The sequence below is a fragment of the Ochotona princeps genome, chromosome 17 (genome assembly GCF_030435755.1).
Source record: "Ochotona princeps isolate mOchPri1 chromosome 17, mOchPri1.hap1, whole genome shotgun sequence".
NCBI lineage: Eukaryota > Metazoa > Chordata > Mammalia > Lagomorpha > Ochotonidae > Ochotona > Ochotona princeps.
In genome coordinates, this window is record NC_080848.1 from 38,262,425 (window position 1) to 38,285,900 (window position 23,476).

The 23,476-nt window shown below is 48.2% G+C and overlaps 1 protein-coding gene and 1 non-coding gene across 4 annotated transcripts in view; one reads left to right on the plus strand and one right to left on the minus strand.

Moving 5' to 3' along the window:
* Positions 1–17,986, minus strand: part of CRK (CRK proto-oncogene, adaptor protein) — a 26,293-nt gene extending 8,307 nt beyond the window's left edge. The window contains exons 1-2 of one of the 3 annotated variants that reach the window (XM_058675815.1): positions 17,564–17,986; positions 7,028–7,393 (exon numbers count right to left, since the gene is read on the minus strand). In XM_058675815.1, the coding sequence (XP_058531798.1) occupies positions 7,028–7,393; positions 17,564–17,804 (607 nt within the window). In that variant the 5' untranslated portion in view covers positions 17,805–17,986. Of the gene's footprint in view, positions 1–6,857; positions 7,394–17,563 lie in introns of all 3 variants that reach the window. The other 2 variants (XM_004593951.3, XM_004593952.3) reach the window with 2 other exon arrangements.
* A 1,900-nt stretch (positions 17,987–19,886) lies between these two features.
* Positions 19,887–19,992, plus strand: LOC118759696 (U6 spliceosomal RNA). Its single transcript, XR_004996353.2, has one exon. It is a non-coding gene; the product is annotated as a U6 spliceosomal RNA (small nuclear RNA).
* The last annotated feature ends 3,484 nt before the right edge of the window (positions 19,993–23,476 follow it).

The window sequence follows — 23,476 nt, forward strand, 5'->3', positions numbered from 1 at the left end:
CAGAACATGGTCCAAGTGTTGGGGCCCCTTCACCCATGTGAGACACGCCCAAGAAATTCCTGGCTTTGGTCAGACCCCGTCCTATCCGTTGCAGCCATTTGGGGAGTGAACCAAACTGAAGATTCCTCTTCAACTGTGCCAATCAAAAAAAAAACAAAGTTGATGGGCATGACCCTTGTGGAGTACCAACATAAGCCACCAGTTGGGAAGCCCCCATTCCACACCGGGGTGCCAGTTTTGCTTCTGATCCAGTTCTCTGTGAATGTGCCTGCGGTGGAGCGGTGATGGCTGAGGTCCTGGAATCACTGCCATCCCATGGGAAACCAGGGTGGAATTCCTGGCTCCCCGGTTCCTTGTGGCCCAGCCCCAGGATGTTGCAGCCCTTTCCCTGTTGCTCTGCTTTTTTTCTTTCTTCCTTTTTAAGATTTATTTATTTTTATTGCAAAGTCAGATATACAGAGAGGAGGAGAAACACAAAGGAAGATCTTCCGTCCGATGATTCACTCCTCAAGTGAGCCGCAACAGCCAGTACTGTGTCAATCCGGAGCCAGAAGCAGGGAACCTCTTCCAGGTCTCCCACACGGGTACAGGATCCCAAAGCTTTGGGCCGTCCTCGACTGCTTTCCCAGGCCACAAGCAGGGAGCTGGATGGGAAGTGGAGCTGCTGGGATTAGAACCGGCGCCCATAAGGGATCCCAGCGTGCTCAAGACGAGGACTTTAGCTACTATGCCATGCCGCCAGGCCAGCCCTGCTTTTCAAGTAGATGAAAATAAATCAGCAAATAAACATTTGAAAAAGAAACCATTTGTGAAGATGCCAGAGGGCTTGCCTTCAATGTCTGAAAGCTACCTCGGTTACTTCCGTAATCCCTCACACTGAGTGTCTCTGATGGAAAATCAAGATGACCAAAGAGAACGGAAGCAGCAAAGCAATGATTGTCTCCATCAACATTCTAGAAATCTACTGCTACAATTACAGAAAAAGGCAAAGAGAACCTATGAAGCACTTGCAGCTCATATTATCATACCTTCCCCCCCCCTTTAACGGAAGGCTGTATCTCAGGATTCAAATGGCTCTACACGTGAAGTAGAGTTGATGTCATCATTAACGCATGCCACCAAGGACTCAAAGCAGTTCGTATCATCCCCGGGTGCAGGTGGACCTTGGAGATTAGGGGCTAGGCTAAAGAAGATCCAAGACGTTCCTTGGTTACTCTCAAATCTTATCAAAAGCAAAATGCCAGGATGAATCAAAAAGTTACACAACTAGTACATTAAAGAAAAGGAGACTAAGAGGGCAAGTGAGATGGCACATCAAGCTAATCCTCCATTCTGTGGCTTTGGCATCCCATATGGGCGCCAGTTCTAGTCCTAGCTGTTCCGCTACCAAGCCAGCTTCCTGCTTGTGGCCTGGGAAAGCAGCTAAAGATGGCCCAAGTCCTTAGACCCCTGCACCTGCATCGGAGACCCAGAAAAAGTTCCTAGCTCACAGCTTTGGATCAGGTCAGCTTTGACTATTGAGGTTTGGGGAGTCAACCTATGGATGGAAGAGCTCTTCTATCTTTCCTTCTCTCTCTCTCCCTCTGAAAAATCTTCCTTTCAAATAATAATGAATAAATAATCTTTTTTTTTTAAAGATTTATTTTATTTTTATTACAAAGTCAGACATACTGAGAGGAGGAGAGATAGAGAGGAAGTGGAGCTGCCGGGATTAGAACCAGCGGCCATATGGGATCAAGGCGAGGACCTTAGCCACTAGGCCACACTGCCGAGCCCAATCTTTTATTTTTTAAGTGACTGGACAGGGCCCAGCACAGTGGCCTTATGGTTAAAGTCCTCGCCTTGCACACACCGAGATCCCATATGGGAACCAGTTCTAATCCCAGCAGCTCCACTTCACATCCAGCTCCCTGCTTTTGGCCTGGGAAAGCAGTCGAGAATGGCGCAGAGCCTTGAGACCCTGCGCCCACGTGGGAGACCTGGAAGAAGTTCCTGGATCCTGGCTCCGGATCGGCATAGCACTGGCCATTGCAGCCGCTTGGGGAGTGAACAATAAGACGGAAGACCTTCCTCTCTGTCTCTCCTCCTCTCTGTATATCTGACTTTCCAATAAAAATAAATAAATCTTAAAATAAAATAAAATGGTATAGGAGCTAGCACTGAGGTTCAACAGCCTACAATCCCAGTGCAAGAGGAGGATTAGCCAATTGAAGCATCACTCTAGACCCTACCCCACCATGTGTAAGACCTGGGGGAGGCTCCTGGCTCTAGAGCTACTCAGCTCCTTCAGTTGCAGCCACTTGGAGAGCAAACCAATAGATGGAAGATTTCTCTCTCCTGCTCTTTTTGTGTAACTTTGCCTTTCAAGTAAAATAAATAAATAAATAAATAAAACCGAACAATGCAAGATGCTTCTGCGCTATTCTGGTACTATTTCCAGAATTCTTCCTTGGCAACATTAGAATGTCTGAACTTATTTCACGCTTGTTTTCATCACAAGACACCAGAATGCAACTTAGGGTGTCTGTACCATTCATTATTCTATCTCCCCAGAACACAGCTTACTGAACCATCATGGCTAGAATGGTCCCGCGTTGGTAGTTAGTAGTTCATTCCTTCCTTCCACAGCCTTCAACCCTCGAGAGAAATGTGGATCATGGGAAGAGAGAAAACACCTAGTAGGTTGCATTACAGGCTGAGCGTTCTGGAGTAATTGGTTAGGTGGCCAGCCAGGACGCCCACATCCCATACTGAACTGAGTGCTGCCTCTGCTTCCAATCCAGCCTGCAGCTAAGAAGCTGCCACCAGACAAGGGAGACCCGGAAGAAGCTCCTGCTTCCTGGCTTTGGTCTTGTCTAGCCCTGGCTGCTTCAGCATTTACAAAAAACCCAAAGATGGAAGATGCCCTTGTCTCTCTGGCTCTCAGCTTTTTAAATAATAAATATACTGTTTCAGAAACATCTATATGCCAGATGAAGGCGGGAAATTCTTTAACAGTATTTTTGCAGGTCTGGCATGGTGGTCTAGCGGTTAAAGGGCTCGCAGCACACATGCCATGATCCCATATGGGCGGCGGTTCTAATCCTGGAAGCCCCGCTTCCCGCCCAGCTCCCTGCTTGTGGCCTGTGAAACCAGAAGAGGAAGGACCAAAGCCTTGGGACCCTATATCCATGTGGGAGACAGAAGCTCCTGGCTCCTGGCTTTGGATTGGCTCAGCTCTGGCCACTGCGGCTACTTGGGGACTGAACCAGCAGACGAAGATCTTTCTCTCTGTATTTCCTTCTCTCTGTGTATCTTTCTTTCCAATAAAAATGAACACTTTTTAAAAATCTTTTTAAAAAATAGATTTATTTATTTATTTTAAAAAGTCAGAGTTACAGAGAAGGAGCAAGTCAGAGACCTTTCCAACAACTGGTTCTCTTCCCAGGTAGCCACAATAGCCAGAACAAAGTCAGGCTGAAGCAAGTACCAGCAGGTTCACCCAAATCTCCCACAAGGGTGACATGAGCCAAATACTTGGACTATCTTTTGCTGCTTCTAACAGGCCATCAAGAGGGAGCTGAACTGCAAGTGAAGAGGGGAAACAAGCCAGTGCTGAACTGCAAACTTCACCCAATACTGACCACTAATCATCCTTCCTTTTTTTTTTTAAAGATTTATTTACTTATTTATAATTGGAAACTCAAATTTACAGAGAGAAAGATCTTCCATCTACTGATTGATTCCCAAAGTGGCTGCAATTGCCAGAGCTGAGCTGATCCAAAGCCAGGAGCTTCTTCTGGGTCTCCCATGCGGGTGCAGGGTCCCAAGGCTTTGGGCCGTCCTCGACTGCTTTCCCAGGCCACAAGCAGGGAGCTGGATGGGAAGTGGAGCAGCTGGGATTAGAACCAGTGCCTATATGGGATTCTGGCACATGCAAGGCAAGGACTTTAGCCACTATAGACTACCGTGCCAGGCCCTAAAAACCAGTCTATAATCTTATCTCCTGACATTACCCACAGAGATTAGAAACACAAGCGAGTTGAAGCTGTCAGTGAAATTTTACATCTCCCACAGTCAGGAGGCCAGCGAAGCTGTCACAAGAGAAAAAGAAGCAAGATGGAGTTTAAGTCTGACAAATGTTACCAAGATAGATCTGGGCTCATCACATCTCCATCTCAAATAGCTTGAAAATTTATTCAATTCATCTAGACAGTAATTTTTTTCTATCGAGTACAGACTTCTAAGATTATTTCCAGTTCTAGAATTCCATGGCTCTAACTTAATACCATTTTTGTTCCTAAGTACCCAAGAGAAGGTGTTTTAAAGCTATTATTTGGGATATTATTTAAAAGAAGCCATCTCCACCAATAAACATATCTAGTTAAAAATCAATATACAGGGCCTAGTGTGGTTGTCTAGCAGCTAAAGTCCCTGCTTTGCATGCACAGGGATCCCATATGGGCGCCGATTCTGGTACTAGCTTCCCACTTCCCATCCAGCTCCCTGCCTGTGGCCTGGAAAAGCAGTCAAGGACAGCCAAGGGCCTCGGGACCCTGCACTTGCCTGGGAGACCCAGAAAAAGCTCTTGGCTCCTGGCTTCAAATTGACTCAGTTCCGGCTGTTGCAGTCAATGGGGGAAAGAATCAACAGATGTAAGATCTTTCTGTCTCTCCTTCTCTCTGTATATCTGTCTCTCCAATAAAAATAAAATAAAAATCAATATACAGGGCCCGGCGCAGTAGCCTAGTGGCAGACGTCCTCACCTTTTACAAGCCAGGATCCTATATGGTCGCCAGTTCTAATCCCGCCAGTGCTGCTTCCCATCCAGCTCCCTGCTTCTGGCCTGGGAAAGCAGTCGAGGACGGCCCAAAGCCTTGGCTTGAACTTTGGTTTACACCCGCATGGGAGACCCAGAAAGGATCTGGGCTCCAGGCTTCAGATCGGCTCAGCTCCAGCTATTGCAGCTGCTTGGGGAGTGAATCAATGGATCAAAGACCTTCCTCTCTATCTCTCTTCCGTATATCTGACTTTCAATAAAAATAAATAAATCTTTAAAAAAAAAATGTATCCAAATGAAAAAGGAAATCTACTTATATTATACAGAAGTGTTCTACTGAAATCTTTCAAGATTTGTATTTCAAAGCAGCAAGAACAGCTCAACCAGTTAGCCTGAAATCAAGGCAAATGTCATTAAAAATATTTCTCTCAATGAGCAGAGGAAAACTCTGGCTTGGGCTTGGTGGGCTTGTTCCAGAAGGTGCTTTCTCGCTGCAGCAGAGCTAACCACCATCATGTGCAGAGCACATGACAGACCTTATCACCCACTCAACTCAACTGGAAACACAAGGCTAGGAACTTGTCTCCACATCTTCCAAACTTTTAAATGGGAAAAACAAGTGAGGTAATCAAGACAACACACATTTCATTTCACAACAAAGCAGAGACATGATATTATTATGCCAAAAGAAGACCAAAAAAACACGCCTTCAAAAAGTACTCATTTTCAGTCAAACTAAAAAAACTCAGTTCCAGCACAGTAGCATAGTGGCTAAAGTCTTCATCTTGCACAAGTTAGGATCCCATATGGGTTAGTGTCCTGGCTGCTCCACACTTACCATTCAATTTCCTATTTGTGGCCTTGGAAAGCAGTAGAGGATTGCCCAAAGTCTTAGGACCCTGTACCCAGAAGGGGCTCCTGGCTCCTGGCTTCAGATCGGCTCAGCTCTGGCCATTGCAGCCATTTGGGGAGTAACTAGAGGACAAAAGAATCTGTCTCTCCTTCTCTCTATATATCTGACTTTCCAAACAAAATAAAAAACTTAAAACAAACAAACAAAACAGAAGTAGCCTTCTACTTGGCACATTCTAGATCAGGACCTAAATATTTCCAATTCAGTAATGTCAGACTGGTTCAAATGAATCCCAGCTCATTCTGGGACTAATACTTCCATTTAACAGAAGACAGTGCCTACTCTTCAGTGAATGAAAATGTCTCAAAGAAAACAGACACTTAAAGAGGTTTCAGTTTATAAAGACATCTTTATCCTTCTCTGCTAATCTGGGCTCGTGTTAACTCCAGCCTGAGCTAATGAAAGCTGGTTATCCTCATACAGTCAGGTCGTCATATCAGTTCATTCTGAAAATGGAACAGCATGCCACTTCTCGCCTAGCTTTTGCGCCCAATCACTAGCTTTGCATATCTTAGAAAAGGAGGGAAGAAAAAAACAATGAAGAAGCAAAGCACAGTACTAAATAAATAAATAAATAAATGAACACAATGTAATAGTTGGTGAAAAAAAAAATACGGGCTACCAAAGATAACTATTCGCCAGTATGAAGGCAAAAACTAACCCTTGAAGAAGAGGCTGCCTTCTTTCTACAAAACACACTGAACGACAGAGACCACCACATCACAGTTCCCTTTTCTCTTGAATTCTTGCTCTACACACACAGCCAAAGGAGCCTGCTGTCCCTCCAAGTGAAACACTATGCTCTAAGTGCCCTGAGAGAGACCACTTACTACACTCAACTGTGTGAACTCCCCTTCTTCCAAGACAAGGACAGAGAGCAAGACATAGATGAGGAAAAATTTCAGGTTAATTACTAGAAATCATGTTATTAAAGTAATCAAAGTGTGATTAGTAGATCAATCAAAGCATTCCATTATGCAGTTTTAAGCTTATTCATTCATCCTAAAACAGGTTTTCTATAAAAAATAGAAAACCCAACATTAAATGCCAAAACAAGTGCTTAATGTTCAACATGTACAACATTACAAGGTTGGTGCTTGTATCAGAATTCCTAGAAAGCTCTAAGAGGCCTGAAAGGGAGACCTGCAGCAGAGCTCTTCTTTCTACATTTTGCACGTTATGTACCTCCAAAGCCAAGGCTGTCTTGTCGTAGGCATTAGGGACTCGCTTCTGGATTACCCTGGCATAAATGGGCCCATTCTGGAGGTTAGGGAGCGGAGTGTTGACGCTGGGCTGGGCATAGGGCCCAGGCTCCGGCCCACCCATTGGCTGTGGGTGGGAACCCTCCTGGTTACCTCCAATCAGGGCCGATACTGAGGCGGAGGCAGGTCTATACTTCTCGACGTAAGGGACTGGAATCATCCCCCTCTTGCCTTCGCTGTCCTCTGCATTCCACCACTGCTCTTCAGGCTTATCCCGGATTCTCAGGATGTCTCCTTTCTTAAACGGGAGATCTTCTTCATCATTCCCGTTAAAGTCAAAGAGGGCGCGTACATACTCTGCCTCCTCCGGCCTGAGAATCACTCCACTGCCCTGCCTGGATCTGGAAACTGGTTCTATCAATGTTGTAGTGTCCAAATAGTGTATTTTGTAGAATTCCAGTAAAGCAGGCAATGAATCAAACTCTTGATCTCCTATCCGGAGTCTGGAGGGGCTCACCCCTGGAAAAAACAGAGGAAGGTGTTAAAGACGTACTCTTAAATCAGATTTTAAGAATTCCTCACACATATTTAACATTTAATCAGCAAAAAAATCTACTGAAAAAAAAAAAAAAACCTTCTCTTCTGAGCAAACCAACATCAAACTTCAAAGAAACATCCCCTAGAAAAAAAAGACATCCAGCAATGCCTACCAGTCCTAGCAAGCTGCCAACCTACACCAAAGGCTCTGCAATGGGGGTTTTTCTCATCTTCTCGACCTTGGTTACCATCCCACTCAGAGTACCTTTTTTTTTGTTTCTAAAAGACTTATTATTTACTTAAAACACAGTTATAGAGACAGTGCTCTTCCATTCACTGGTTCATGGACAACGGCCAGGGCTCAGCAGAGGTGCCAGAACTCCATGTGGGTCTCTCACACAGGTGTCAGAGGCACTTGCACACCAGCAGGGAGCTAGATCACAAGCAGAGCAGGCTGGACTGGAACCAGAGACTCCCATATGGGACGTGGGCCTCTCAATCACTAGCCTGAGCCACTGTACTGCATGACCTGTCCCAGCAAGCCCTCTTTATGCATGGGTCTCCAAAACTATTACAAGCCAACGTGAGGAGAGTGGCACTATACATTGAGTTCAAACATTTGCTCCCTTCTCATCTAAAACATCTCCAAGGAAGAAAAACATTTAAATTTTTAAAAGTTACTTGAAAGCAGAGACCAACAGATTTTTTCATCTGCTGGTTTGCTCCCAGTTCCTAAATAGCCAGGGAAAGGTTAGGCTGGAGCCAGGTCCCTGGCCCTTAACCTAGTTATCCAGGTGGCAACCAAGCAGTGAAGCACCTGCAGCTCCCAGGCTGTGGATGAACAGGAAGTGAGCCCGGACTCAAACCCAGGCACAATATGGAAAGCAGGTAGCCCAAGCAGCTTTTTCAAAAGGTTTCTTTTATTTATTTGAAAGGCAGAGTTAGAGGGACAGAGACTCATAGAGAGATAGACCTATCTTCTAGCTAAGGGCTCATTCCCAAAATGTTCCCTTCGAGCAAGCATCCCAATCGTCCTCCCTTTTTTTTTTTTTTTTTTTTTTTTTTCTTTATTGGAAGGTATATCCACAAAGAGGGGCGACAGAAAGATTCTGCATCCAATGGTTTACTGCCCAAGTGGCCACAATGGCTGGAGTTGAGACGATCTGAAGCCAGGAGCCAGGAACCTCCTCCGGGTCTCCCACACGGGTGCAGGGTCCCAAAGCTTTGGGTCATCCTCGACTGCTTTCCCAGGCCACAGGCAGGGAGCTGAAAGTGGAACAGCCAGCCCACAAATTGGTGCCTATATGGGATCCTGTAAGGCGAGAATTTAGCAACTAGGCCATCCTCAATCTTCATTTAAAAAAAAAAAAAAAATGGGGGCCTGGCACAGTAACCTAGTGGCTAAAGTCCTTGTCTTACATGCGCTGGGATCCTATACGGGGACCAGTTCATATCCTGGCTGCTCCACTTCCCATCCAGCTCCCTCCTTGTGGCTTGGGAAAGCAGTCAAGGATGATCCAAAGCCTTGGGACCCTGCACCTGCGTGTGGGAAACCTGGAAAAGCTCCTGGCTTCTGGCTTTGGATCAGCTCAGGTCTGTCCATTGCAGCCACTTGGAGAATGAACCAGCAAATGTAAGATCTTTCTCTCTGTCTTTCCTTCTCTCTGTAAATCTGACTTTGTAATAAAAATAAATCTATTTTAAAATAAAAAAATGAAACTTGGAATGTTGGACTGGTGGTACAGTGTAGTGGCGTGAAGTACCACCTGCAATGCCAGTACACCATGTGGGTTTAGGTTCCACTTCTGGCTTTTCACTGTACCTTTCCAATGTGCCTGGGAAAGTAAGTTCTTGGCCCTCTGTCCATGTGGGAGACCAGGAAGAAGCTTCTGGCTTCAGCCTGGCCCGGCCTTGGGTGTTGTGGCCGACTGAGGAGTAAAACAGCAGATGAAGATCTTCTCTCTCTTCCTCTGTAACTCTACCTTTAAAATAAAGGGGCTGGTGCTTGTGCCAGCACAGAAGAAGCTTCCACCTGCGGTGCACACGTCCCATGTGGGCACACTCTGAGTCCCAGCTGCTCCACTAGTGACCCTGCCATCCATGTGGGAGAACCAGAAGCTCCTGGCTTCAGATCAGCCTGGTGCCAGCTGCAGCAGCCATATGGGGAATGAACCAGCAAATGGAAGACCTTTCTGTAACTTTTGTCTTTCAAATAAAAACTTCTTAAACTAAATAAATAAAAGATGATGTAGGATTTGTGGGAATCCTTTAATCCATGTTAACTCTGCCACAGAGCCAATCTTATCATGCACTTTAGATTATAATCTACCAGATTTTTTTCATTTGCTCTTTTCTTCCTTTTTTCTTTTTTTTGAGATTGGAGCCAGGAATATGACTGATACCTGATATTTGAAAAGATACCATTTCTCCTAATTAAAAAGACGGTGTGTATATACACACACATGACTTTGCAATAAAAAAAATAAATAAATCTTTTTTTGTTAAAGTAAATCAAGTCTTTCCATTCTTTCTTTTTTTAAAGATTTATTTATTTTCAGAGAGGAGAAGAGACAGAAAGATCTTCCATCCAATGATTCACTCCCCAAGTGACCGCAATGACCGGTGCTCTGCCGATCTGAAGCCGGGAGTCCGGAGCCTCCTCCAGGTCTCCCACATGGGTGCAGGGTCCCAAGGCTTTGGTTCCTGGCTTTAGATCAGCTCAGCTCCAACCACTGCAGTCATCTGGGGAGTGAACCAGTGTATGGAAGATCCTTCTCTCTGTCTCTCCTCTCCTTTTCTCTGTAAATCTTTCTTTCCCACAAAATATATCTTAAAAAAAAAACAAAACTGAAAAGACATGTCCATCACTGCTCGGCTCATTCTAATTCAGGATGATTTTTCAGGCTGTGGAGCAGGGACCAGTGCTAGCTGCAATTCAGCACTGTGTAGTCAAGAAAGCTCCCAGAAGGATGGCAGGAGCCCACCTCACACCAGCAGGGCATGCACAGCTTAGGAAATGGTCCCACAAAAGGGAGGAATGCTCCCTTGCTGAGTCAGTCCAACTAAATCCAAAGGTACAACAGCCGAAATGGTTTTCTGCTAATGGCCTTCTTCTCAATAGTTGGCAAACCACAGTCAGTGTTCACTAAAAGGCATTTTTAGGGGTCAGCACATCGCCTCAATAGTCTAATTCTCCACCTTTAAGTGCCAGCATCCCATGTGGACTCAGTTTTCTGTCCATTGTTCCGCATCCCATTCAACTCCCTGCTTATGGCCTGGGAAGGCGACAGAGGATGCTCCAAGTCCTTAGGACCCTGTACCCACATGAGAGACCTGGCTTCGGATTGCCTTAGCTCCAGTCACTGTGGCCATCTGGGGAGTGAACCACTGAATGAAGATCTTTTCCTCTGTCTCTCCTCTAAAATCTGCCTTGGAAATAAAAATAAATCTTAAAAAACTGTTTTAAGAGATTCATTATCTGGAAGGAATTAGAGATCGATCTTCCATCTGCTGATTCAGATAGCCACAGGTGGTAGTGGGGGGCCGGGCCAAAGCCAGGAGCTTCATCTGGGTTTCCCATGTGGGTTACAGGGGCGACATTTTTGGGCCATCTTCCACTGCTTTTCACAGGCCACATGCAAGGAGCTAGATTAGGAAGCAGAGCAGCACAGACACAAACTGGCACTCACACAGGATGCCAGCTCTGCAGGCAGAGGCTTTACCTGGTATGCCACAATGCTACCTCCTGCCCCCAAAATTTTGAAAGACAGAGAAAAAGACACAGAAATCCTTTTTTACCTGTTGTTTCAGTTCTGAAATGCTAGCAATAAAAACCCAAATTCTCTGTCACTACTGCTTCTTCCCAGGGTGTAAATTAACAGAAAGTAGAACTCCAAGTGGAGCTAGGACATGTACCCAGATCCTCTGATCTAGGGGTACACACATCACAAGTGGCATGTTGACCTCTGTGCCAGATTAACTGCTCCCAGAAATTATTCCTAATGAGCATAACTCTGAGTGAGGCAAAGAAGCCACACAAAAAGCAATTCCCAGCTCTGAGCAGCTCATGGTACAGTTAGAGACCCAAAGGCACGCCCAGTGTGGCTGGCGAGCAAGAAGCAAAGCTGCATGTCTCCCAGCCACACTGGAGAGGTGTTCTGACCACAAATGGTAGCAACACAACAAATTATGTCCCAATACAACAAAATCACAATGAAAAGGCAACTCTGACTATCCCTGAACATTTTTTTAAAATTTATTTTGAACATTAGAACTTTATGAGAGTGTGGGAGACAGCAGAGGAGTGGGGCACGAGAAGAGACGAGACAGAGAAAGAGGAAGGGGAGGAGGGAGAGCCACAATGGTCAGCACTGGGCCAGGGCAAAGCCAGGATCCAGGAGCTTCAGCTGATCTTCCACCTAGACCGCAGGGGCCAAATGCTTGGGCCATCTTCTGCTCTTTTCCCAGGCACGTTAGCAGGGAGCTGGATTGGAAGTGGAGCACACATGACACAAACCAGCACCCATATGGGATGCTGGTATCACAGCCTACAACTCAACCCACTACAACACAATGGCCCCTACCATTTCCTAGGCATTCCGCATTCCAAGAAGGAAAGCAACCACTCCCTGCCATCCATTGTTATGGTTCCTCTATTACTGTACTCAGCCAAGTCAAATGTGGGGTTTTTTTGTGGGGGAAGATGGGAGGAGGGAGAAGGGTGTTAGAAGAACAGCACTACTGAGCCAAGATTCCTTCAAAGATCAGTAAGGAAAACGGACAGCTCATCTGACACAAAGATAGGAAGCAGCTTAACGCACCTCTGTCCTAACGCCACATGCTGTGACCTGGACTATGACTTGTTTTTTTAAGGTGGGCCAAGGGGGAAGCTTGGTAATCCTCACAGACAAAACACAAGCAAAGCACTGAGGGAAAACCCTAGGCACGCTTTCCCTCTAAGCTATCGCAAAGAAGGCCTTCCCACGCCTGCTGCTGGCAGTCAGCTGCAAGGCAATCAAACTGCATTGAGCCAAACTCCAGAAGGCGAGAGGGGACCAGACTAGACGCCAAATCCCAGACAAGCCCAAACTTCACCACAGCTACCTGTTCCTTTCCCTTCTTCCACTCTGAACCACCAGCAGCTAACAGCAGGAAAGGGGGCAGAAAGGAAGGAGGAGATGCAGTCAGTTGTAAGGAGGACAGAACCAACAGAATTCTCACAGCCAGATGGAATGTGGAAAAGCTCTTGTTCCAAGCTCAAACTTCATGCAGGATTCTGAATTCACACATTCAGGAATCAAAATTAACACAAGCACTGGAGGATACGTCTTTGGTTTTTCTGTACTTTGAAAGGTTTCAGCCCACAGGTTACATCAATTTTTGCAAGTCACTCCTCAAGATTTCATGAATGCCTGAGGGCTTTCTGGGCTAAAACAGGCCAGGTCACTCCAGGCTCCACTGGTGGCCTCTCCTTTATCTCCTCCTTTATTTCCTCCTTTATTTCCTCCTTGCTGCATCTCCACTTCCTGTCCTCTCCCTGCTCTGCCTATACTGTTTACAGAGGCTGCTTAGGTAAACATGCACAACCACTTGGCCAAAACAAAGAGCCCAGCAAGCTACGACTTCTGAGAAGATAACCTACAGACATGCATGACGACCCAGGCAAACAGCACAGACTTCACAGACTGACTGGTGGTCAATGAATTCTAGCTGTCTTTATCTCAGCTACAAGGGCTGTTACCCAACTTCTCCATGCCTCAGTCCCTCATTCTGCAAAATGGGACCAACTCTAGATACTAATCTAGTAAAGATCCTAAAACTAGCTGGCACATTACAGATGCTCAATTAAAAAACAAAAATCCCCTCTCCTCAGCCATCTCAACTCCTCTGGAGTTAACTCATTTCAAAGCCCCAACTCTGCTGTCCTGGTGGCAGAAGGGAAGACTCCAGATGCTTCTCAAAGCTCTTAAACAGTCTTGGCCAACTCCAGCTCAGGGTTTAAGCCCTCCTCGTGCCAGGTGCCAGGATCCCATAAGGGTGCTGCTTCATGTCCTGGCTGCTCCACTTCCCATCCAGTTCCTTGCTTGGGACCTGGACCATTTTTCCACCCTGCACCTGTGGAAGAGACACAGAAGCAGCTCTAGCTCCCAGCTTGCCATCAGCTTAGCTCCAGCTGTTGCAGTCATTTGGGGAGCGAACCAGTAAAAGGAAGATCTTTTCTCTCCTGTTTCTGCAAAATCTGCCTTTCAAACAAAAAAAAATAAATCTTTTAAAATAACAACAAGACCTGCTCTTTGAGCAGTGCTCTCCAGCCTGTGCGCCTCTGGCTGAGGGTGATCGCCCCACAACTCAGTTACAGATAGACACTAAAAGATGGAACCCCTGCTGCGCACTTGCTCACAGGTCAGCCACATCCTGAAGTGCCAGACACACTGAAGCTCACGTAATCTTTACAACCACCATATGCAGTATTACTCTTTTCCTTCTTCCCCAGATGAGGAAACTGAAGCAGAAACCAGTTAAATAACCTGCCCGCAGCCACACAAGCCGGAAGTGCAGGCAAGAAAGCCCCACACCAGGCTCCACGGCTTAGGCTGTTACCTCACCTCCTCTCTCACACTCCTGGTGCCATCCACCCACAGGCAAGGCCTGGCTGGGCTGGGCCTTGGTGTTCCCAAGCCCAAGAGGCCCATGTGGAAAGTCACCCCATTACTACAGGCCGAGCATACCCAGCAGCTCTTGGCTATAGCCCCGGAGACACAGCGAGCAGATTCCAGGACAGCATAGGGACCTGCAGGGACTGAAGATCACGAATAGGTTTCCCAGAAAAGGTGAAGAATCTTTGCCTATTCTAGTCTTGGGTCTCTAAGGTATACCTAAGTTCTCCCATCCAAGGGAATCATACACACTGTAATCCTAAAACGCTGTCCATGCTCAGTGTGCCAAAGGCCTTTAACAGCCTTCCGCTCCCAGACTTTACAGAAGGTGTTTTTATTTATTTATACTGCCTGCATGATAAAGCCAGCTTTGTCAGTCTTTCCTTTTGGGTTTTAAAGATAGCTAGGGCTCCAGGGTAGACGCAAGGGGGTGAGGACAGTACTGGACAGTACTGGACTACTTGGGGTCCCAGAAGCAAGCTCCCACTGGGCAGCACAGTGTCCGAGGGTCAGCTTTTGGTTTTTATTTTTTTAAGATTTTATTTTTACTGCCAAGTCAGATATACAGAGAGACACAGAGAGGAATCCCGGCGCGTGCAACGCTAGGACTTCAGCCACTAGGCTACCATGCCAGGCCCACAGGGTCAGCTTTCTAAGGTCAAAATGCCAAGGTGCAGACTTGATCTCGGTCATTTACTTGTTAGGTAATCGTAAGCTCTAGTCATCGGATCTCAGATGTTTAATTTCTTCCTCCTTAAAATGGAGTCATTTTTAAAAAAACAGAGATTGTAATACTTGTCTCACTACATTGTTACAGACAGTAAATGAGAAGCACACACAGTACTCAGAGAAGGGGGCTGTGAGGAGCTGTAACCAACTGATCCTTAGCCAACAGCAGTGCCATCTCATTAAGCAAGGTTTGTGTCCCGATTGCCCTACTTTGTGATCCAGCTCTCTGCTTATGGCCTCTGCCTGCTATACCCACATGGGAGACGCAAAAGCTCCAGTCTCCCAGCTTCAGATCAGCCAAATTCTGGCCACTATGACCAATGGGAAGTAAATCAGCAAATGGAAGATTCTCTTAAATAAAATAAATTACGTTAAAAAGGGGGGGGCCTAAATCCTCATCTTACACATGCTGGGATCCCATATGGGCATCGGTTCTAATCCTGGCAGCCTTGCTTCCCACCTAGCTCCCCGCTTGTGGCCTGGGAAAGCAGTCGAGGACGGCCCAAAGCCTTGGGACCCTGGACATGCATGGGAGATCCAGAAAAAGCTCCTGGCTCCTGGCTTTGGATTGGCTCAGTTTCTACCAGTGTGGCTACTTGGGGAGTGAATCAGCGGACAGAAGTTCTTCCTGTCTCTCCTCCTCTATATATACCTGTCTTTCAATAAAAACAAATCTTGGACCCAGTGCAATAGTGTAATGCTTAAAAGTCCTCGCCTTGAACGCCCCAGGATCCCATACAGGCACCGGTTCTAATCCCGGCAGCCCCGCTTCCCATCCAGCTTCCTGCCTGTGGCCTGGGAAAGCAGTCAAGGACAGTCCAAGGCCTTGGGACCCTGCACCCGTGTGGGAGACCCAGAAAGAAGTTTCTGGCTCCTGGCTTCGGACTGGTGCAGCACCGGCCGTTGCGGCCACTTGGGGAGTGAATCATCGGACGGAAGATATTCCTCTGTACATCTGCCTTTCTAATAAAATAAATAAATCTTAAAAAACAATAAAATAAAAAAAATTTTTAAAAACCACACATAAATGCTACTCTAATCCCTGGAGATCTCTGTGTGGCTTCAAAAGACAGAACTTGATTGGGGGGTTATAGAGACAGCACCTGCATTAACTGGCTTAAGTGGAAAAGAGTTCATGAGGCAGCTATTACCTCATGCCCATGAACTTTCCACACCCCATTCACAAACCTTGGCCAGTCTTTTCCTTCTCTCCTGGCCCAACTCTTATCTGTTTTGAAAGGTGGCACTCAAACGGGTAAGTATAAAACTATCATGCCAAGATGTGAAGTATCAAGGTAACAAACCTGCCTTTGCTACAGTCGGCAGAATGTGTACAGAAACTCAAGGATGAGAAGTGAACTTGAGTGACAGTCTGCCATCACTACACAACTGCACCAAAGTGCACAACCCAGAGGACCAGACCGGCAGCCGCCGACCAGTACACAGGCTACATCCATATTCCTGGGTTACCTTCCGTTATAATGTTACTAATATAATGTTACTAAATTGCCAGGTGGAGAAAGGATGCTTTGTGACCTTGAAGACACACATTTGTTCTCCTTATGAATTGGTAGTTGGTAACAAGAGAAAGACTGCCTATCCATCTCTGCACTTCTGGTCAGAGTGAGTGGATCTAAATTAGGATGCCCCAAAATGGCAAGCCTGCAGAGGCCGGCTCTGGAGTCTGGCCCAGGTGAACTGCAGCAGCCCGGGGCTGAACAATGACACTGCACCCCTGACGCTGTCACACACACGGGAACCTGGGGATTCCTCCTCACCTCACAGACCACAAGTTTAAGTGCATGTATTTTCTTAGCATTCCAGAAGCAATTCCAATGGTGTTAACAAAGACAGTCACAGCTCAATGCTCCTTTAATGTACCTGTCCCACCTCCCCAATACCTAGTAGATTCAGGGACCCTGTCTGAACCCACCGAGCAGGCGGAGGTTCTTAAGCCCACAACTGGTAACGTTTTAAGTCCAAGGAACTGTCATGGTCCATTGGCTTTCCGGGAAGGAATCATCTCTACTGCTTATTTCTGGTTTGCTCTTTAACAGGTTAACAAAAAAAAAAATAGTTCTCTGCTAAACACTTTGAAAACAAGAAGCTCATAACTGCGGAGAAGTCTCCCACACACTAAGACCTCCTGGTCACAGTTGGCTAGCGACGGACTTCTGGGCTGGACCCGCAAGGTTGGGTTCACCCCTGAAGGCAATTACTTCGCCACCTCCGTCCTCCACCGGGGAAGAAGCCGGTGCAAGGGTTTTGGAAAAATGCCCAAGAAAGGAAAAAGCTGACCGGTTTCCTGAGGGTGTCTCCATCCCTCCCCGTCCGTGTGCCGAGTGACTTCCTACCGAAGGCCACCAGGGGAGTTCGTCCAAACCCTGTTCTGCAGCACTGCAGGAAACGTTTCAAGCCGAAAAGCCACTTGTAGGATTATCGGATTCGTTCTGGGCACCGCTGCCCAGTGATGCCCCCGCAGTGCCAACATCCCCCCCTCAGCTCTTTGTCCCTGCCCTGCCCTCGCGCCTGCCCTGGGCGCTGGCCCCACCCTGGGGCCCAGGCAGTTCCCCTTCCCCCAGGGCTGTCCTCCCACGGCACACCCAGAGGCCGCCCGCAGGGTGGTCAGCGCTGCCCGCAGCCCTCGCGAAGGCGTGTGCGTGTCGGGGGGAAGTGGTCAGCGCGCCCCGCGCAGCCGGCCCTCCGGGCGCTCCCGCGGCCCTCCGTCCCCGCCCGCCTGGCCTCTCCCGTCCCCGCGGTCCCTCACCGGGCGGAGGCTGGGCGGGCGACGGTGTCAGCGGCGGGCGCGGGCCGCTGCTGTTGATGATGTAGTGCGAGACGCGCGAGTTCTCGGAGACGCTCAGCACATAGTCCCCGGGGCTGGTGCTCGAGTCCCGCACCAGGAACACCCCGTGCCGCTGGCCCTGCAGCAGCGCCACCGCCTCCTGCCGGCTCAGCCGGCCCCAGTACCAGCTGCTCCGCTCCTCCGAGTCGAAGTTGCCTGCCATGGCCGCCGCCGCCGCCGCCGCCGCCGTGCGCGCCCCTCCAGCTCCGGCGCCCCGCCGCCCAGCGGACCGGCGAGGGTCTCAGCCTCACAGCACTGCCCGAAATGGCGGCGGCAGCCGCGGGCCTTCCCCACCGGAAATGACGCGCTCCCTGCCCGAGGGAGGCTGCCGGGAAGGCGACAACCGCCCGCCATTGGGAGAAGGGCAAAGGGAGCCCACGCGTGCGCACTGCGCATGCGGCCTCAGGGGCGTCGCCGCCTGGCCTCGACCCCGACTGCAGAGGTTGGAAGGGGCGGGGTCTAAGGCTGAGGGGCGTGGCTTCAGCCGGCAGGACCGCAGAGATTGCAATTTGCGCGATTGACCCTGGTGTCCTCAGCGGCAGGCTTCAAGTTGCTGGAAGGCCCGTTTGTGGACAGAAGTGGAGTGGACAAGAAGGACGTTGGGACAGAGCCTGAGCTCGCGGCGAGACTCCCTAACATGCTGGTCTTTTTCTGCTAGTTCCTCCAGTTGCCCCACAGGCCCGCTGAAGTTTCCATTGATTCATTCTACAAAGTTATGGACACCACAGTGTCCTGTGGGTACAAAGGTGACCAGGTTGGGCCTCACTCACAAAATTCATAGACGAGCAGGCGGAACCAGGAAACAGTCCATGACAAAGGCATGATGAGTGCTGTGCCGGGAAACTGGACCGGCGCAGCCTCCTGGTCCAACCAGGAGGGCTTCCCGGAACAGGTGACCTAGACTCCAAGGCCAGCGTCCAGAGACTGCCAAGCTTGGTACCAATAGGGATTCTCCAGGTGGGAGTTTGGGACAGGAATTAAGGGGCCCACCTCCCACATCAGAATGCCAGAGTTCAAGTCCCAGCACCACTCTGACTCCAGCTCCTTGGGAGAAAGCTGACCGACCAAGGTTCAAGGACGGGGTCCTCACTATCCACGTTAGAAACCCAGATTGAGTTGCGGGCTCCTGGCTTTGGCCTGGTCGAGGCCCAGCTGTTGGGAGACTTTGGGGAGTGAAATAATCAGTGGGAAATTTCTGTTGTTGTCTCCTTTTGTCTTTGTGATAAATTATACAGGAGCGTTGGCTCTTGGGTCCCCTGCCAGGTAGTTCCATCCCATCAGCATAGCCTAGAGGGCCCCTGTTCTCACTGCCTACGAAACCGTCTCTTAGCTATGTGCAGTGACCAGCCTGCCGGGCAGCACTCTTTACTCTGGCTAACCCTAACTGCACTGCCCACAGCTTCCAGTGGGAGCTGGCTGTAGCTGCCCTCCACAGACTGCCAGGCTATCCCCAGGTGTGAAAACTCTCAGCTGAGAGACGCGCAGCGTGGTTCCTCATGCCCTCTCTTCATGGACCACGCCAGGTCATGATTTCCTTGCCACTGATTATCCATCATACTGTTCTTTCTCTGTGCAGGCCTACCCATCCCATGGTCCTGTACCAGGGTTCTGCAAAGATCAAGCATCTAGCCTAGGAGGTACTGGCAGTATGCTAGGATAATAGCCCACGTAGCTGGGGGATTACTGCCTGCTAGGTGCCTTGGGAAACAGCACTCATGTGGAAGATCGGAAGAAGCTCCTGGCTCCTAGTTTAAAACTGCCTCAGGTCCAGTCTATTGTGGCCACTTGGGGCGGGGGTGAACCAGTGGATGCAAGATCTTTCTGTTTGTCTCTCCTTCTCTTCGTACATCTGCCTTCCCAATAAAAATAAATAAATCCTTAAAAATATATATTACGGGGCCCGGCGGCATGGCCTAGCGGCTAAAGTCCTCGCCTTGAAAGCCCCGGGATCCCCTATGGGCGCCGGTTCTAATCCCGGCAGCTCCACTTCCCATCCAGCTCCCTGATTGTGGCCTGGGAAAGCAGTTGAGGACGGCCCAATGCATCGGGACCCTGCACCCGCGTGGGAGACCTGGAGGAAGAGGTTCCTGGTTCCCGGCTTCAGATCAGTGCGCACCAGCCGTTGCGGCTCACTTGGGGAGTGAATCATCGGACGGAAGATCTTCCTCTCTGTCTCTCCTCCTCTGTGTATATCTGACTTTGTAATAACATGAATAAATCTTTAAAATATATATATATATATTACGTGCTCACTTGGGTAGCACATATACTAAAATTGAATGATACACAAAAGATTAGCATGGCCCGTGTGCAAAGATGACATGCAGATTCATGAAGCATTCCATAAAAGAAAAATCTCTCTCTCCCCATCCCCACCCTCACTCTCTGCCTTTCAAACTAAAAATTTAAGTAAAAAAATAAAATTAAGGACCCAGCATGGTAGCCTAGTGGCTAAAGTCCTTGCCTTACACATACCAGGATCCCATATGGACACCAGTTCTAATCCCAGCAGGCCGCTTCCCAGCTCCCTGCTTCTGGAGAAAGCAGTCAAATGATGGCCCATGTGGGAGACACAAAAGAGGCGCCTAACTCCTGGCGTTGGATCAGGGGAGCACCAGCCGTTATGGTCACTTGGGGAGTGAATCATCAAAAGGAAGATCTTTCTCTCTATTTCTCCTCATCTCTGTATATCTGACTTTCCAACAAAAACAAAGAAGTCTTAAAAAAAAAATGTAAGTCATCAGCCTGACACAGTAGCCTAGTAGCTACAATCCTCGCTTTGCATACACTGGGATCTCATATGGGTACCAGTTTGTCTTGGCTGTTCCACTTCCCATCCAGCTCCCTGCTTGTGGCCTGGGAAAGCAGTCGAGGATGGCCCAAAGCTTTGGGACCCTGCACCCGTGTGGGAGATCCAGAAGAGGTTCCTGGTTCCCGGCATCGGATTGGCGCGCACCGGCCCGTTGCGGCTCACTTGGGGAGTGAATTATCGGACGGAAGATCTTCCTCTCTGTCTCTCCTCCTCTATATATATCTGGCTTTGTAATAAAATAAATAAATCTTTAAAAAAAAACAAACAAAAAAAACTGTATGAGCAGGACCCTCAGACCGTGCCTCCCATTGGGGATCTGGGATGGGTGGGAGGTTGGGTGGGGCTTTTCCCTTTGTTTTTTTCCCTGACCCCAGATATAGGGAAAAATGATATTGGTGTGGAAACAATGGTATTACCCACTTTCACCCTGTAGCCCTTGGCCCTTTGTTCCCTAATCAACTAAGTAAGATTATTAAAAAATAATAAAAATAAATAAATAAATAAAATAAAAATTTTAAGTCATTCATTTATTTGAAAGGCAGGACCTAGGAGTTTCTTCCAGGTCTCCAGTGCAGTTGCAGGGGCCCAAACATTTGGAGCTTCTTCTGTTGCTTTTCCAGGTGCAATATTAGCAGAGAGTTGGATGGGAAGTGGAGCAGCCAGGATTCAAACTGGCACCCATTTGGATTGCCATTATCACCTAAGAGGTGGCTTTACTTGCTACACCACAGCCACAAGGTTGGCCCTTAGCAGAGTACTTTCCAAGGGCAATCAGTCCCATGCTAGGGTTTAGTGACTAACACAGGAACCACCTCACCCACCCTAGGCCTGCTCTGGGAGGAGGGGGACAAGGTGCCCTCCCTGCCGGGATGACTCATACTGACCCTGGTCGCTTAGTCACAGCGTGTCACTGGGTACCAGCAGCAGAAACCATCCCAGGGAGGCCTGCTCTCCCTTGACCAGGATGACTAGGCTTGGCTGTAGGACCTCACCCACTCCCACACACTGCCTGTGGGTGGCAAGCTCCATGCTATTTCCCTAAGGCATATGGCTATGGGAGAAAGGTTTTTTTTTTTTTTTTTTTTTTTTTTTAATAAGATTTTGTATTTTTATTGAAAAAAATCACATTTATAGAGAAAAAAAATTTCCACCCACATTTCACTCACCAAATGGCCACTACATCCAGGGGAGTACTGGCCAGGCTGATGTTGGGAACCAGGGACTCCATGGGGTCTCCCAAGTGGAAGACAGGGATCCAAGCAGTTGGGCCATCTGCTGCTGCTTCCCAGATGCATCCCCACAGATCTGAGTCAGAATCAGAGCAGCCAGAACTTGAATTGGTGCTCATAGGGAATACCAGCATTGCAAGTAGAAGCTTAACGCACTGGGCCACAACCACGTCTCCTGTATTTCTTTCTGATGTTTGCATATTCTATCTTTCACTGTCTGATTTAATGTGCTGTTTCTCCTGTAAGCTGTAAGCTCCATAACAAAGTCTTTAGGTTCTTTTTCCTGTTTCTGAAATATCCCAAATGCCTAGCACACAGCCTGGCACTATAGCACTGAAAATGTGAATGGATACATGAATGGAAGGCCCAGAGGAAGTGCTCCTCCATTGCCGAAGTCGACTGCCGGCAACTGGTTGTCTCCCTCGAAGGGCATGGGTTTCCTGCATAGAAGCTGAGGATGCAGACCTTTTTTTTGCCAAACTGGTCAGAGTGTCCTTGGCTGAGGTCCACCCATGACCAAGCTCTCCTGCACATCCTTCACTGCAGAAAGGAGTGCTGGTCAGGTTATAAAGCTGGTCATTGCACCTAACTCAGCGCCTATCTTATCTGCTCATTTCCTGGAGCCATTGTTGCTATCATTAGTGTGGGGGGAAAAAGCGAGTGTGAAGCTTTCACTTCTCTGTGAATTGATTCTAAATGACAGCTATCAGAATTAGGGTGTGTGCTCAACCTGGCCTCAAGCCCAGGGTAGCCAGACTTGCGCCTTGTCTTATTCCTCTAGAACGTCTGCCTGTCTCAGACGTAGCCTGACCCCACTCTGAACCTTGTCTTGCCTTTGAACTAGCAGGTACTGTTCCATCCACTCACAATTCACCTGCCTTTGAGCTGTCTGCCACAGGGTTCCATGGTGGCTGTCACTTGCCCCTTTTATTCTGAGGACCACCCTCTTTTTTTTTTTTAAAGAATATTTTAATTTTTATTGCAAAGTCAAACATACAGAGAGGAGGAAAGACAGAGAGGAAGATACGTCTGATGGTTCACTCCCCAAGCGGCCACAATGACTGAAGCTGGGCCAATCCGAAGCCAGGAGCCAGGAGCTTCTCCAGGTCGCCCACACGGGTGCAGGGTGTCAAAGCTTTGGGCCATCCTTGACTGCTTTCCCAGGCCACAAGCAGGGAGCTTGTGGCAAGTGGGGCTGCCAGGATTAGAACTGGTGCCCATATGGGATCCTGGTGCTTTCAAGGCAAGGTCTTTAGCAGCTAGGCTACCCTCTGGTTTTCTAGGCTGGGGCTTGGTCCAGTGGTGTGGCGGGCGAGTCTGGCATCCCCGTAAGCCCTGACTCCTGATTCAGCCTCCTGCTAACCCGCTCAGTGGGAGGCAGCTGATGAAATACTTGGGGACCTTGTTGCCCATGTGGGAGACCCAGAGTGAAGTTCTGGTTCTTGCCTTTGATCTGGCCCAGCCCAGCCCCAACTACTTGTGGTCATTTTAGGAAATGAACCACTTAGCTCTTTGCTTGCCTTTCAAATTAAATAATAATAATAATAATAATAATCAAAAACACATCCTGCTTTTCTTTTAAACTTTTAAAAAAAAGATTTGTTTCTATTGGAAAGGCAGATTTAGAGAGAGAAGGACAGATTTTCTGTCCATTGGTTCATTCCCCAAGTGGCCACAACAGCCAGAGCTAATGTGAAGCCAGGAGACAGGAGCTTTTTCCAGGTCTCTCACACAAGTGCAGGGTCCCAAAGCCCACTATCCTCTACTGCGTTCCCAGGCCACAAGCAGGGAATT